General features: G+C 42.8%; 1 protein-coding gene across 1 annotated transcript in view; it reads right to left on the bottom strand.

The window, feature by feature from the left end:
• Positions 1–17,163, bottom strand: part of pde8a (phosphodiesterase 8A) — a 41,760-nt gene that overhangs the window by 7,460 nt on the left and 17,137 nt on the right. Inside the window, exons 2-14 of the mRNA XM_041933440.1 lie at positions 13,245–13,301; positions 9,947–10,137; positions 8,030–8,086; positions 7,784–7,838; positions 7,416–7,504; positions 7,163–7,241; positions 6,607–6,747; positions 5,849–5,937; positions 5,651–5,702; positions 5,514–5,556; positions 3,051–3,128; positions 2,838–2,908; positions 721–885 (exon numbers count right to left, since the gene is read on the bottom strand). Coding sequence (XP_041789374.1) covers positions 721–885; positions 2,838–2,908; positions 3,051–3,128; positions 5,514–5,556; positions 5,651–5,702; positions 5,849–5,937; positions 6,607–6,747; positions 7,163–7,241; positions 7,416–7,504; positions 7,784–7,838; positions 8,030–8,086; positions 9,947–10,137; positions 13,245–13,301 — 1,167 coding nt within the window. The remainder of the gene's footprint in view (positions 1–720; positions 886–2,837; positions 2,909–3,050; positions 3,129–5,513; positions 5,557–5,650; positions 5,703–5,848; positions 5,938–6,606; positions 6,748–7,162; positions 7,242–7,415; positions 7,505–7,783; positions 7,839–8,029; positions 8,087–9,946; positions 10,138–13,244; positions 13,302–17,163) is intronic.

Below are 17,163 nucleotides of genomic sequence, written 5' to 3'. Positions count from 1 at the left end.
CAACGTGATCGTACGTAAACAATCAGCCAAACCCAAACTCGAAGCTCACGGCTGTCCGGCTTCATCGGCCGTCATCACTTATGCGGTGCAAATCTTACTGGGGAAGAACTACGTGTAACAATTCTGTGCCTCGGCGTGTCCACGGTGTACATGTGTAAGTAAAGCCATGCTTATTCATCTGATCCAAAGAACAGGATGTTTCCAGGCCTGTGGAGTGGAGAGGAAGAGGTTCATGTGAGTGTGACTGTGTGCAGAGAGAGAGAGCGAGAGGAGGGGGGGCAGAGTGGGGGGAGAAAGAGAGGGTGGGGTGGGCTTTCCTCTCCAGCCTACAGGAGCACAAAGGACAATCTAACACTTCCTCTGGGGTTGTTGCCAAGACTGCCAACTTGGCACTCTTTCTACTTCTGTACTTCACCACTGCTGTCTGTTAATCTCTGTGTCTCTCTCTGCCTCTGACGAACGCCAGCAGAAAACCTCAGAAAAACAAAAGTCCACACGCACCGACTCTCCTGACTCTCTGCTTCTTACATGCAACACATTATCGCGGGCTCTCGCTGCGAGACGTCCACGCAGACGCGCGCGTTATCGCTGTGGAATTCCGCAAACGCTCTGACGTGTGTTATCATATGGGAGTCGATTCATTCGGAGCGGAAGGAAGCTGTTTGGGTGTTTTTCATACTTCTCGAAGGACCCTTGTGCTCTGAAGGACCTGCTGCTTACCGTCATCAGCCCCCCCACGAGGTCATTCGTGTGGGGGTCTTCATCCTTGGTGCCTAACTGCGGGGAGTAGAGCTCAGTGGTCCTCAGGATCTCCAGTACCCGATCCAAGGCCTCTGCCACGGGCATAGGACTGCTTTCCTGCGCTGCATTGATGATGTTGATTACCTGGATGACAAATTAAGATTGATATTATTATTTGTCAAGTACTTTTTAAAAAACAATAATAATATAAGCCAACAGGAAACATATAATTTATGCACATTTACTGGACCAAGACTAGCTTTAGGCGTACACACTTATAAGGGACTAATAGGTCGCAAATATAGTAAGGGCGACACCACGATACCTTAAAATAAACCAGTAGGTATGTACCAATCCTGAAACATACTGGGCGATGAAAACAGGTGTAATGTGGTCACATCTCTTAATTCTGCTCATGCACTTTCTTGCAAAAGGGTTTTAAAGGAGATCAATACCAGTAACATCTGTATATATGAAGCTAAAGCGGGGAGAAAGGACTTTAGCTTAGCATAAAAACTGGAAACGGGCGAAACAGCTTGCCTCAAAAACAAAAATGGAGACGTAAAAATTACAATTTGTGCTTTGTCACTGTGAGGTTGCCATGTAGATACCAAACTTCAGAAAGTTGCTGCTCAGCCATGAAATAGTTTCCAGTCTTTGTGCTAAGCTAAGCTAATTGTCTGCTGGCTGCACCTTAATGCTGAATGGACAGATAGGAGGGTGGTATTAATCTTCAAATCCAGCACTAAACAAGAAATAGCAGCATATCCCAGCAATATCAATCTCTTGGCAAGTATCTGCAACCAGTCCAGTTGCCCTGGCCTCAACCCCGCCTTGAATAATCTGGATGTCTGAGAATCTTCACTGACAACTATTAAAAGAAACGCTCAGCACACGAGGGCCTACTCCTCAGGTGGAGACTCTGCAGTTTACCTGTCCCTGAAAGAGAAGGGAAACTCAAGGACAACAACGTATATGTTTTAGATAGGGAGGACAGATGGTTTGAAAGAGGAGTGAAGGAGGCTATTTGCGTATAAAACAGAGAAACCGTCCCTCAACTGAGGAGGAGGTCAACAACGCCACTTATCCTCCACCTTCAGTGCTGTCCTCCTTTCATCCCCTCCAGATTTAACAGCTATTCACAGTTGGCCTCATGTGACAACTCCAACGACTGTCGTTTACACTTGGCCTCAGGTTACTCCAACCAACTCCAAAGACTGCCTCCACACAGCCAGGAGCACTGACGACCCAAGTGGTATCAAGGACCTTGATAATGACCCCACAGAGGTTAAATGCATGGGATTCCCCACCCGTCAGAGCTGAAGAAGCCCCTTGGATACAGGGGAAATGTTTTCAGTATCTACAACCAAGTCCAGCTGCCCTAGATTCACCCCTCCTTGGATAACCATGACCTGGATGTCTGAGAATCCTCACAGACAAAATATCAAGCCTGTCCTGTAAATAAAGGGGCAGTTGGAATAATCTGGATATGAGATAACGACATGAAAAATGGATTCCATGTTGCTTACATTCACAAAAGATCTTGACTTTTACATTTTCACTCCAAAATGTGAACTTGGAGTTTCTGGAGCTTCTAACAATGGGCACCTGTGGCGAGGTCAGCGAGCATGTGCAATAACACAGCAAGTCACAGCTCTCACACACACACACACACACACACACACAGAGCAGGCTACCAGCAGCTCTATCACTGCTTTATTCTGGAGAGGATGACGCCTACAGGGACTGACTACACAGTCAAATGATACAGCAGTGGAACTGCAGTGTGTCATATGACCCATCCCCGGGGACTTTCTCTGTTTCCGACCATCCAGGCTGCCAACTACACAAACCACTGAAACAGCAGGTCATTCTGGTCCAGTATGCTTTCCTGTCTTGTGCATGAAATGTGCATTTTATCAGCCCATCTCCTCCTGACATGGTATGCGTGGCCTCTGGCCTCCGTGCATGTAGCTGTACAAGAAGTGCTCATGGCAGTTGTGGCAGTTTCATAAATCAATGGGTTCAGTCATGAGGTACAAAGCATCAGCACAAAGTGCTCATCATATGATGGATGCTCGGAGGGATGACCCCACCTTGGTGATGGGAGCTTCTATAGTCATGGAGTGGATTCGGGCCATCGAGGAGTGCCTTCGCTGTGAGCTCCCTGGCGGAACGAGAAAGATAAAAAAACAACCACATTTTAATGAGCGTCCAATCAACACTTGATGCAAACAGACAACTGGGAAGGTTTCATAAGATGACAAGAAACGCCCAGAGTTCCATCATCTATCTCGCTTCACCCTCACCATCGCTCCCCCGAGATGTTGTGGATCTTACGTCCAGAGAGCCTTTCCTCCGGTCTTTGTGCTTACTGGATTGGATGTCTGGGGAGAAGAAAACACCTTATATTAACACACACACGCAAACACACACGCAAACAAACACAGTTCAAGTCTTGTGACGTGGCTGACTTTGCCTCCTGAGTTTTGTGTTTTGAGGTTTCAATCCAGTAAAATTTCAATAATTGCTCAAAGTTGGGAACAAAAGGTGCAACAAAGTGAAATCTAATTATTTTATGTGCTATTATCAAAGAAGCTCCTGGAAGTACTCCAGTGCTTCGAAGAAAACTGAAATTGCCACGTCAATCTCACAATCCAATCAATAGAGGATTGTAGATATTATATAATTCATTTTGTTTCTATTGTCCCATCTGTCCAAGACATTTAAAGGATAAGGCTGGTGTTATTCTATATTTTATTTACTGTCCACAAGTAGCATAAAAAGATCAAAACCACTAATGTATTATTCCATCTATCACTACTTTTAATTACTAATAATTACTTCCTACTGAGGATGTAAATCTTTAAAAATGGGTAAAAAAAATAAAAAGTTTCATTTTTAAGAAGGCTTATAAATGTGTCTTAAACAGCTGGGCACTGTAGTTCTTAGCAAAGGTTTGTCACTCAGGGCTAAATGGTGCATTTGTTGGGGACTATTTTAAGATGTGAATTGATACAGTGGGATTGAGTCAAAATGAGCTGTTGTGTGGACATGGCGATGTACGAACACATCACCCAGTGCAACAGTGTGACTTATTGATGTACTTTCAGTGGTTTCTGGACAAAAATGGTCTGTGGTCTATCAGACAGCGGAATACGACACCTCGGATTTTGGCTGCACAGACAACACCTGCGGGTAGGATCAACTCATTTTTGTGGTCTTAATGGAATTTGTTGACAATCAGAAAAATATAAAATTTGTTAGACATGTGCTTTAAGGTTATCATAAAGGTCATTTTCACCATTTTTTCCATGTTTCTGCCTTAATTTAGATTTACGATCACATGACATCGAAGTGTGTGCATGATTTGATTTACAGGGAGTTTTACTGTAATATTTTAGTTTTTTGCTAAATGCACTTTAAATATAATATTAACAATACACAAACACATATCGAAGTAATTTAAGACATTGATCCCCAACCCGTGGGCCGTGGGTCATTTGGTACTGGGCCACACAGAAAGAAAAAATAATTTCCATTATTTTGTTTTTTCACATAATTTGAAAAACAGGTGGTGCCTGACAGTGCCAGTCTGCAGCCAGGTCCTCTTGACATGATTAAAAAGTGGATTTACGTTCATTATCATTGTTATTATTATTATTAAAGAGAAAATACCACTGTTTTTAATGCCGATCTTATCATTTTATTTTGTTTTTATCTGCTACACCTTTAGACTGGGCCGTGAAAATATTGTCAGACATTAAACTGGGCTATGGTACAGAAAAGGTTGGGGACCACTGATTTAAGAGACTACACAAATGGAAAAACACTTGAAAGGCCAGAGAGAAGAAAAAGAAAGCTTTTAATACTGTAGCTGTACTGTAATCTGTCAAAATGGCAAAAGACTATGCTGACTTCACGTTTCGCTGGGTTGTAACATAACACAGGGAAGCACAGTCAACCTTCAGAGCCAAAGACCTCTGCAACGTGGGGTTGTTTTATAAGAGTTACTGTGAAATATCGTGTACAGTGTGAGACACTTCTTCTCAGTGAGCTGGCGAAAGGACACAAACACAGGAGAGATATGATCCCTGTTTTGTTTGCCTGTCAGGAGCGTAGCTGCTGCATTTTGAAATCACTTGCAGCTGTGAATTGGCTTTACGGTTGATACCACAATACAGCAAGGAACAGCAGTTCAGTTTAGGGGAAATAAAAGCGTGGATCAACAAAAGACAGAATTCTTTTCTTTTGAGATACTTCTTAGCTTGATAAAGCAGGATTGGACACACTGTTAGTCACTGTTCAAAATTTGGGTCACGATGAAAGAAAACAATGATTTTCTGGCGTGGTGCAACACACTTGCTGACATATTTCCAAAGTTCTTGAGTTTACAAACTCCCAAAAGTGACTATCTCCACTTTATTGTTATTAACATCTAACACATATTTGGTGTTTGCAAACAGTCGGTTAAAATTAGCCCTGTGTATCATCTGTGCAACACTGGGCTCGAGTGCTGTGCTTCCTAATGACAAACACAATGCTGGCTCTCAGATCCTCGAACCTTGTGACACGGAAAGAACTCCTATCACTAATGCTGACAATTGGCCAACAACCTGAAATACTCAAATATGCAAGACTCCACAGTCCTCGCAGTGGTGTAGCATAATAAAATCTCCTGTCGTGTTATTCTAATACAGAATAGGCCGAGCAGTCTTGCACCCACAGTGGGCATTTTTATGGATCGGAGAGAATTTCAGGACGGATCTTACCTGTCTGAGACTCTGCCTGCACGCGTTCACTGGTTTTATCACTCTGCATGGTTACAGAAGAAAAGCACATTGGTAAATACAGACCAGAGAGCTCCTTTCATTCATTAATAATCAGCAAAACTGGAAACACAGCTCACCTTATTATTATCATTTAAAGGCCAGTTGATAGACACATAGTGTCTGATTTTTCTGTGAATGACATCCGCCAATTAGTACACCAGGACAAATAAAGGGATACAATCATTACTCATTTGTCTATTATGCAGTAGGATTATTCACTCACTGGAAACGCAGTTTACATTTAGAAAGGCTGGCCTCAACATACTGTCACTCACCCTCCCTGTCCAATTACAGGTGTGATCTTCACATTTTGCTGAATGCTGTCTCCATTCTTCTTTTTGGCATAATAAATTCCCTGCCACTCCTGGAACATGAACAAGCCAGCGTTTAGAGAGGAAATGAAACATGCAAAACACGTTTAATGACCATTCGTCATTAAAAACTGACAAAACATGAGGTGTCCTGAAAGTGGGTGTGGACTAGGTGTAGCATGGCGGTGTTTGTGGTGCAGGTTGGGTGGTGAGGGGTCAGCGTATTTCAGACAGCGGCAAGTTGCTTTAATGGGTTGGGGGAGCGCACCTGGAGTCCGGTGCGCTTGTTTCATGTCCCCCCCCACCTACAGGCTGCAGCGGCGGCTTAAAAAGGCCCTTCCTGCTGTTAGCCCGTCTGGGACTGACCTTCGCTCTCTGTGTAGTAAGATTACAGCACAGCCATCGGCCGCTGTTCTTATGGACATGAAACAGAGCGGCTGGATGGCCGGTGGTGCACACATGGATGCACGTGCACGCATGCATGCACAGGCACAAAGGCAGGAGCAGATATCTACAGCACATGTGAGAGTGATCTAATTGTGATGCAATACAACTATACTTACATGCCATAATATATGTCAGCACTATGCATGTAACAGTATCAACAACCAGAAGAAGGCGGTCGTGTGTTTCCTGATGAGCTTAAGCTTCTGAACCACGCTGAAAATTGTGTTTGGCTTTAGATGTATTGTGTATGAGGTGATTTAATGAATGCATATTACCTTTCCTTTACGTATGCAGGAATTTATTGTTTCAAGGAGATCAGGCTTATTCTTCTCACTTTTAGGCACTTCTATTATTTCCTTCCCTATTAGCTCGCCTTGCTGGTAGCCCATAATGGACTCGTAGGCAGGGTTCACGTACTGTGAAGGAGAGGTAACAACAGTGTTCAGGCTTGATCCGAGATGGTGGTCTGCTGTTTGTAAAAGAGTTCAGACACGGGTAGGATGACGACCTCTAAGAACATATGAACCTTGCCCGCCGGAACAATTGGTTTTCAGAGAAGCGGACACATTCGTTGTTTATTTCACGGAGGTCAGAAACATATATACACTTCATGTGGAAAACATAACGTGCTAACACGGGCTACAGTGCTTTGATGTTAACAAAAGGAGCCATTCAGAGGGACAGAGACCGCAACTATCACTACAGAGATCTGGGATCACAAGACATGAACAGGCACTAAAACAGGAGAGAGAAAGAAAGAGCAGGAGGGGGAAGACAGAGGAATGAACTGTTCATCACAATAAAGCAACCAGAAGTTGACCAGAAACCCACCTGAATAACTTGATCTTCAGAAGTGATCTCTATGGCCTCTTGGCTTTGTTCTAGAGCTGTGAAAATAGCATTTCCAGCCCTTGTACAGGTAGAGAGACAAAAGTAGCACAATTATTGTTAACATATGCCACAGGCAGAGGGTGCAGCATCTCAAAACTGGACTTGATGTCTTGCTCTCAGTGCAACCGCTTTGAATAAAGTTCCTATGCAGTTGATCTAAAATGCAACTACAACACTGCATAATACACCTCACCTCAGTTTGAACTGCGCCCGCACCTCTCCATGCTCCAACTGTAGCAGCTCATTGTAGCAGGCCATCATATTGGCATTCTCCACATATCTCTGAGGGTCAAACCAAGCAAACACAGATCAATCAGAGACAACTAAAATCCCATTTCCATATCAGTGTATCCATTACAGGATGCGTTACAATGCTGCTAGTGCCACGAGTAACAATGATTCAGGTAAGCGCAACTCGATGCACACGCCTCCTTACAATCTGTATTTCTGCCTTACAGTGACTGTTAGGTAGGGATACTAAAAAAAAAAACATATCAAAAGAATAACACAAATGCAGGTAGCAAAACACATGTGCACACATTCACACACACTGTCGCTCACCCTATTAAAGCCGGCATTGATCAGGGGCATCACAGAGGCTTCCTCCCTGTCGGGCCTTAAAAAGAGAACACATGTTAGCGTGCATCACCATCGCTGTGATCAACGCTTCTTTGCTCCATATGACCCCCGTTGAGTCAGGCATTTGAATTCTGACAACGCTGCAAATCACCAGCTACTTAAAAAAGACAGCGAGGAAAAGGACAAGAAAGGGCAGAAAGGAAGAGGGGGGCATCCAGCTGTACGTACCTTTTCACAACGGCGACTATCACAGTGTTTTCTGAAGAGTTGACCGCTCTAATTGACCTGAATGTAAACAGAGGGAGCCTTTTAGCCAGTGAGCAGGCTGGTGGAAAAGCACATGGCATCAAATCAATGTATTTTTCAGTCTTTCACGCTCCGATTCTCCCAGCCAGGCAGGGCCCAGTGGTGGAGCTCTGTGAGCAGGCCTAGGCCTCTGAAAGAATGCAGTGTACAGGGCCACTCATCCGCCTGTGGTTTTCCCCAGCCAGTGGTCATAAAGGCCCTTTAGTTCCCCATCGGAGCCTGTGCGTGTACACTGAACATATGGATTGGCCAAAATGAATAGGGTTAACATACACGTTGGGCAGGGCAAATGAATGTTTGTAAATGTGTTTTTGGTTTGGGCAGAGGCTAAAGATAGAGGGTGGTATGGGCAGGCACCGCTCATTTCTCATCGACGCGACTCCACTAGGTAGCATGCGATGAAAGCCGGGGAGCCCAAAGTGAACTGGCCATTTACCCAAACGTACCGTAACACATGAAAGGGACTGCTATAATTTGTCCCATCAAAATCATCTGGTCTGGATTATGTCACTGGTTTTGGATGCCAGTCACCAACAGAACTCAATTCAACTGTGTCCACTGCATCAGTGATTGCCAACCCCGCGGTATACTTCTGCAGTCATCAAGGGGCTATGGAGAGAGATTGTGGAGTAGCTCGGCTAATCTGATAAAATCATAATTACAATTGCATTTATTTTTAAATGCACAAATTGAGTCAGTTGAAACATCTGAACACAAGATGTTGAGACTAATCTGGAGAAATAGCTAACAAGCAATCAGAGAGGTTTAAAGTAGCTAAAGTTAGCTAAAAGTAGTGGATATATGGTTAAGACAGCTAAGTTACGGTTAACAAATAGCTAATGCTAGCTAAAAGTGATGGATTGTAATTCATTTGCTAAATGGTTAAAATAGTTAGCTTAGCTGTTGGATAAACGGAAAAAATGCTAAAAGTAATGGATAAACAGTTAAAATAGTTAGCAAAAAGTAAAGCTAAAAGTAAAAAAGTTTGGAAGCTAAAACTTTGGAATCATTAGCTAAATGGTTAAATAGTTAGCTTAGCTAAATGTTGGATGAATGGAGAAACTGCTAAAATAAACGGATAAACAGTTAAGATGGTTAACGTTAGCTAAAAGTAACGGACAAATGGGTTGAAAGTAATGGATAAATGTTTGAATTAATTGCTAAATGGTTAAATAGTTAGCTTAACAAGCTAAAAGAAGGATAACTAGCTTAAAAAAAAATGCTAAATTGTGAAAAGTAATGTATGAAGTTAAAATAGTTAAAACTAACCAATACACAATAAATTGGGAAAATTATTCAAATAGTTAGCTTAGCTAAAAGTTGCATAAATTCAGAAATTGCTAAAAGTTTATTTACAAAAAGTAACAAATGTTTAAATTCATTTGTTAAGTGGTTAAAATAGTAAGCTAAATGTCACAGATAAATGGTGAAGAAGTGAAAGTAATAGATAAGCTACATGCCTTAAATCATTAGCTAAATGGTTTAAGTAGTTTGCAAAAGAAATGGCTGGAAATGTTCCACTTCAACCTCTCCAGTGGTAGTATGAATGAAAACTTGACCACACTGACCTAAAAGTTAAACATTGGCAGTTCAACTGTATGAAAAATTCATTTTAATGATATCCTCTTGGACGTAATTAATAGTCTGAAATAGCATCCGTCTTAAAATCAGTTAAAATGTACACATTTGGAACATAGCTGGGGTCAGTAGAGGGGTACTTGAGTTGATCTGGGGCTGTGGGGTTACACCAAACATTAAATAGTAGGACACACTGCATTACATCATTCTCGATATACAACATCAAGTAGAAGTACATTGATGATGACAGAACTGGCGTACCGGCATAGTGCTTCAGCGTCAAAGTGTCTGGAATGTCTGTGGTCAATGATGACGAGGTCATGATGCTTCTCCAAGAAGCATTCAAGAGCCGACTCCGGTGTTCGTGCCATGCTGCACCTGAAGTTGGCCTTCTCACATGCCCAGCAGAAGCCATTACTCTGACTGTCCTCTTTGGCAAAAACTAAAAGTACCTGCGAAGAAAGGGAGATGACTCAGCATATATATCCAACTGAGTAAATTCTCTTTAATTCATAGAAATTCATTCAAACATACTACTACTTCTACTTCTCCTAAATATCTAAAATTAGAGTTAAAGAGGGCTTTTCAAAGAGCTGTGATAGATACGGTGTGTAAATATAATATATACATGTGTGAATAATGAGGAGTGGGTTGATGAAGAAGAAAAAGGCTTTCAAATAAACATCACAAAAATCACAAATCAGGACAAGTGTATACAAACAGGTATTAAGAGCTAAAGAAAAAAAAGAAAAATGGCCATCACCATTTCCTAAAACACATAGTGACATCTTCTCACTGCTTGTTTTGTCCGACCAACAGCCCAATTCTCAAAGATATCCAATTTACACTGACATAAAACCTGAACACCAGCAAGTCGTCACATCTGAGAAGATGGAACAAACATATTTTTTACATTTTTGTTTGATAAATAACTTAAACGATCAATTTATTATTGAATCATTGTGAATTAACTCATCAATTAATTGACAGATCCTCTCAAGATGAATCATATACTTTGAAAATCAGTCAGTGGTAATGTAAAGCAAGCAAAAGAATGTGTACAGGCCTTCAGAAGCTGTAAAGTATTATGTCCATCTGACTTGTACCAGATCGAGAAACATTTTTACTTATGGTCTTATGATCTCTTTGTTTGTCACAACTATACAGAAACTACAGTAGATACTGTAAGGCATTAGAGAGCTACAGGGTTAACTGAGAAGTAGCTGCGATCTGATGGGAAAACTGGCAAAACTGATCACAAGTGATGCGCGGCTCCAGCCTACATCATAGAACTGACTCAGTAAAAAACAGCAGAGGAGAGAGCTACAGTGAAATGTTTTGCTTTTGATGCCTCAGCGTATCAGCATCTCTGAGTTGTCAAGTCATCATTGGTGCATTCATGCTCATTTGCGCCCGTCGTCCTAATCAGCCTGCAGCGCGGGCTTGACTGTGACCCTCGAGCCCCCATTGGACAGGCCCTGATTGATCAGGCTCAGCCCTTACTCGGCCGCGTCAGAGTTTTTATTGTCCGCTGCCGTGATCTATGACACAATCAGTCGAGGTGGCCTTGACTGGCTGCGGCCCCTCCCACCGGCCTGCCAAGGCTGTGGCAGAAAGTGCTGCTGCTGCCATCAAAACAGCCATTGAGAGCACGCTCTCTCTCTGCCAGCATACTTTCATATAACCCCTTACTTGCGTAAATACTGGACCAGAGATTTAGGCCCGCCTCCAAGAGCAGCGCTGCACTAAGAGTAGATTCATGAGTCACTCTCTCAAACAGACGTCATCTCCAACTGTTGGCAGGGAGCAGAATGAACGTAAAGAAGGGAAAGTTTGTTCTGCAGTTTCAAGTTTGCATCACACCTGTAAAATTGAGTTAGGGCACAAAGACTTGACTTTGTTGAGAAAACTAGAGCTACTGTCCTCCACACAATGAGGGGACAGAGGATTGGTTGTTTTGACAGTTGTCCTTTTGATTCATTCTGACGATCGGCTTTATTAAAGGACCGAAGCGCAGCCCTTACGCCTGAGAGGGGTGTTGCTAATGCAAACCATATTCCGCAAATGAACATTTTCCCTGCAAGCAGCAATAAGCGTCATAAATACATCACCACTGAGTCCTGCAGCTATGTTCGGTACGCACGGGGAATTAGATCAGAATTCCACATTGGGATGTTGGTAGAAAAGTCAACATTCCCGCAGAGGTGGGGGAACGGGGTAATATAGACTGAGATAAGGTCTTTTCACATGGCTGTTCTCAGACCAGACAGATACGCCTCACGCAGCAATAACACACCCAGTTGCAACTAACCAGAAGAAAAACAAAAAAAAAAACTCTAAAAGTACATTTAAGCAAAAATAGTTTTTTAAAGTGACGAGTCACTGTGTTTGCTAGAAAGTAGAAGAGAGACAAAGACAGCAGGAGGGGGGGGGGGCAGTAGTTTGAAGGGGGTAGCGAGCATGTTGGCAGGGTCTGATCGCTCTGCCTAGAAAACATCATTGTTGAAAACAAGAGCGGGCCCTGGCCAGATCCTGTGAGCCGCGAGAAAAGAGGAGGAGCAGAGAGGAGGTGGGGAGGGGGGGGGGCATGACAGGATCAGCTGTGAGTGACAAAAACAGGAAGGGGATATCTCTCTACCTCGTTTTCCTACCGCGGTCACGCTGTAGCGCATCAGACAATAAAGCCGAGCCTGCGCGCTTACACACGGCATTAAATCACAGGACGTCCAATGTGTCGCTTTTCTTTGACTCTAATTGACTTCACATCATCGTCGTTGTACTAAGTTTAGCAGCTGTTGCGGTTTTATTTTAATTTAAATGTGGATCTCACTTGAAGGAGCTGTGCACTGCAGCTGCAACTAACAGTGGCAAAAATAAATAAAATGGCCAAAATGCTCAGCTTACTTGAAAATATGACAAAGACAAGCAGTAAATCCTCACATTCGGACAGGAACTAGCGAATGTTTTGGCATTTTCGCTTGAAAGATTAATAAAGCTTTGAAAAATCTGACTTTTGGAAGTGCAGCAGCAACGCATGCCAAAGGGACGAGTGCAGCGCATAATGAAGCATTGAGCGCCGGAGAATGTCCCATTTGCGGGGACGAAACCGGTCCATGGATCCTCTGTGCACTTCTTCCATAAGGCGCTTTGTTCATTATGGTATGTTCTTGGTCATAAATGTTTGGCCTTGTTGCCTCGACAACCCAAGGCTGCATCACGCACAATACGTCCATTAACAGCCTTTTCTCCTGCTTTGAACGTTCGCATGGGGACTTTTCGTTTCTTTAATCTCTCAGCGAGGTGTGCTATCTTTGAGAAATTCAAGATTAGTTCGGACTGCAAACAGAACTAGGTGACGTTTTGAAACACTAATCCAAGAAAAATGCTCCCAAATATTGACAGTCACACCAAGTTTAGCACGACAGCGCAGCTAAAAGCCCCTGAATGATATGGATATAAACATTTCACTGGAGCACTTCTGTTGTTCCTTGGAAAGCCTTAATGCATTCAAAGCCCATAAGCATCAATCATTCAGATGTTTGGCATTGTTTTACGATACCTGAAGTGGGTCTTTAAATAACTTCATTGGTCCAAATTGCACCTCTGTTAATGTGGTCTGAAAGATAACAAGAAGAAAACAAGGATTAGAAAGAAATCATTTCATAAATGGGAGGTTTTCAGTTTCAGTTATATCACATTCACATCTTTCTGACACTCGCATTACTTCATCATCATTTAGGATCCCACAAACCCCACTGCTGCATGTGTAACAGCCATTTTCTTGTCCTCTGCCCTTGTTAAAACCCATCATGTAGAAAAGCATTCAAGTGGAAACCCTCGCACATTTGATGCAGGTGACAAAATGCAGAAATGACCATAAAGCAGTGTCATAACACCACATGAAAGAAGCATCTGATGTTCCTTATGTCACATGAGTTCATCATGAGAAAACATCTGCTGATTCAAGAAATGTACAGTATGTTAACCTCCATTGTGTTTACTTACTTGTTACTTATGTTTAGGGTCAGTTAGACCCCAGAGGCCTCTGGGAGAAGCCAACGTCAACAGCGATCACAGACACAGAGCATCTGAAAATCCTCTGTATTCAACCATGACTTTACAGCTGAGCTCTTTACTTGAGCACTTCTTCTGCTACATTACACTTAATTAAATTTTTTACATTACACACAGCATATGTATTACACTACATATTGTACATTTTCATGGTATAACTGCTTTACTTAAAAGCTCATTTTCCACACAAAACATGATCAGCTAACATAATATTGATAGATTAAATTACCTCCAATAAAATAGTTGGTAGTAGTTCCAAATCAACCAACAACAAAATAACAATTGCCTTAGAAATAAAAAGCAATACTATAATATAGTTAAAAACTCCAAAGGACTATTTGTCTCTAATCATCAGTACTTTTACTTTCATACTTTCAGTACATGTTGCTACTTTTACTAAAGTACAGGATCTGAATACTTCACTGGTTTTGGGACCCAATTACAACCACAAAGCCTAAACACCATGAAACGGGCCATTCTACAGTACTTTTACTTTTTGTTTCAGCACATTTTGCTTTACTTTCACTTTAGTAAGATTTTGAAAGCAGGACTTTTACTCAAGTATTTTTAAATTGCTGTATTATTACTTTTACTTCAGTGTAGGATCTCTACAATTCTTCCACCACTGATTGAATCAGCAACAGCACATGCTTGTAATTTAATCTGCTGATTTCTAATTTGACTGTAGATTGTGACAAATTTAAGAATACAATATAAAAAAAAGGCATTTTGCACACAGTCAGGTTTTTTTAACTCATTACACTTTCCCTACATGAGCTTACTGTCTGCAAATAATTTAGCTTCCTTCCTGCTAAATGTAACCCAGCTCAGGGGTTAGTAACCATAGCAACCAAGCCCCTTGCGGACCGCCATCCCTCTAGAATTCCTCTTCTCCGTAAACAATCTACACATGTGAGGAGGAATACAGAGAGGAATTTTAGAGCATGCCGGGCAGCAGTAAATCACTTCTTGCTAAATTGTAAGCCTTTTGAAAGCCCCGTGAAATAACAAAGGGGGGTAAAGAAAAAAAAAAAAAAAAAAGCTGATTAGCCCTCGGTTGTAGCCAAATTGACGTCATCGTGACACTAGGCCGTTTGTTGTCGAGCATGGCATCAGGATGGCTACAAGCTGATGCTCTGTGATCATCTGATCTTTCACAGACACGAGGACCTGGTCGCATGATGCACTGGAGAGGCAGTATGCATGTGTTAGCGTGTGTGTGTGTGTGTGTGTGTGTGTGTGTGTGAGGCTATAGGGACTAACATATGGAAATGCCACAAACTAATGCTTTTCCAAGCGGCTTTGACCGAGCAAGACCTAGTTTTCCTGTTGTCAGATATGATTTCGATTACTCTGACCACGTGTGTCAGCACAAATAACTCAGCCCTCAACTTGATTTGCTTTGATCGGAGATTCAAACTCCCCGTTCGTTTTCCTGTGGAGGTCAAACAAAACGTTCTCTCTCCTACGGACGACTGCTGGGTAAATGTCGCAGGCGGCGGCCGCACAAAAATATATCACTCGTAGAAATCGTGTTACCGCCGTGATGCCGTTTGTTGGCGAACTAGCTGAGGTCAGGGTCTTTGACGTACAGAGTTTGACCGCAGAGCTTCCAGCTAGCCGAGGGCCTAGCGAGAGGGGTCTCCAACCGGGGTGACTTCCCTCTCTAGCTGACACTGACACAACTAATGCAACTGCAGCTGAGGTTGTGTTACTCAAATAGCCAGCCTCCCCACACACACACACACACACACACACAGCTGAACCAGTCTGCCGGCCTCTTTGGGCAACATACTCCTCTTGCACAGTACACGCACGCACACACACACTGCAGTGAATCACTCAGCTAAGCATTTGCATCCCGCAAACATCACGCTGGCACTCGACCAGAGCCAAACAAAGCAGGGGAAGCGAGCGAGCATGCAAGCCGGGCAGGCGAGGAGCACGGACGCGGCGGGTGCGCCTACGTAAGCCATGTCCCGCCCCCCCTCGCTGTGCGCTGCTGCGTCGTGCCAGCCACTCTGGGACCTCTCGCTCTCTCTGTGCACATGGGCCGCTTGTTGATCAGATGACAAGTTTGTCGGGCAGCAGGGAGTAGTGCGGACGCAGTTGTTCCCAGTGCAAACACTTTACTGTAGAGGTCTGAGAGGAGAGCAATGCATCCTGGTCCTTGTAGTTTGTCTTGATTTTTTAGTCAAGTTGGGTGATAAATTAATATCACTGTTTGCAGACTTCCAGTGGAATCATACAGAATCATGACAATGTGACTGTATCCTCATTTTTTTAATATCTATTCTACAAAGTTTTTGTTTTGCACGTATGAACAGTTTGGTCTGATTTATAACGGCAGTTTATTGCTTTGATTTTAATTATGCGTGGTTTTGTCATATCATAATATAAAATCTGAAAATACCCTTATTAGTTTCAGCTATTTAAACCATATTATCCCACTGCATTCCTAGTTTCCAGGTCAAAATTACCCCTCAGAGACCCCCGGGACAAAAAGGAGCTGTGGGACCTCACTGACCTCTCTGTTATCAGGACACCAGCTAAAACTAATGCCACTAATGTCCTGCGATAAATCCAACCATCACGAAGGTTGTAATATCCATTTTTTGTACGGTCCCGTTCTTAAAAAGAGATGCTGATTCGACTTTATGGTCATTTTGGAGGCTGTAGTTTGTGGTGCTGTTGAATTATGCTGCATCATACATGGAGATGTTTGTAATATTATACCTTGCCCATTTATATCCAGAGGGTGGAGTAAAGAATTGCAACACCTGTCAGCACAACACAATGCAATTCAGCAGCACCAGCATTCAACAAAAACTGAACATTTAGGTTTTATTGCAGGACTAAATATGCTTGCTAATCTGCGACGAGCTCGGTGGAATTAATTTTCTAGGGATGCCAGAGATGCTGTGGTGCTAAACACTAGGTCAACAGCCACCGGTGATTGAAATAAACGCAGCTGCAAGCAGACGCCTCAAAGTTTTTAAGGATATTGATGAAGAAATTGTAAGTATAAGGTGGATCGGTCACATCATGGCCAAAACATCAGATCCGTTTAATAAGGCTACTGTCTGCACTGATAGCGATCCAGCGAATCCAGTTAACAGCTAAATCCCTAAATCTAATTACAGCAAACCAATTGTCACGTGGCGAACCTGGAGACTTTGGGGCCTTTTAAGGAGGTCCCAAAAACACTGCAGTTCAAAATGAAAGAGTCCAAAAGTCCAGTTTCCAGGCTGATGGTGTGAAACGGTTTTATGTCATGTGATATCACACCTTTCAGACCACACCAGGTGCCTCCGTTCATCTCGAGCTGCGCTCACGACAGTCTGCAGCCTCCCGCTACTCTCATTCAACACACCTCATGTATTTACATAGCGAAGCTGCCTCTG

This window comes from Chelmon rostratus, chromosome 1, assembly GCF_017976325.1.
Source record: "Chelmon rostratus isolate fCheRos1 chromosome 1, fCheRos1.pri, whole genome shotgun sequence".
In the NCBI taxonomy this organism is placed as follows: domain Eukaryota; kingdom Metazoa; phylum Chordata; class Actinopteri; order Chaetodontiformes; family Chaetodontidae; genus Chelmon; species Chelmon rostratus.
The sequence above is the reverse complement of the archived record's forward strand: the minus strand, read 5'-3'. Positions and strand labels throughout refer to the sequence as shown.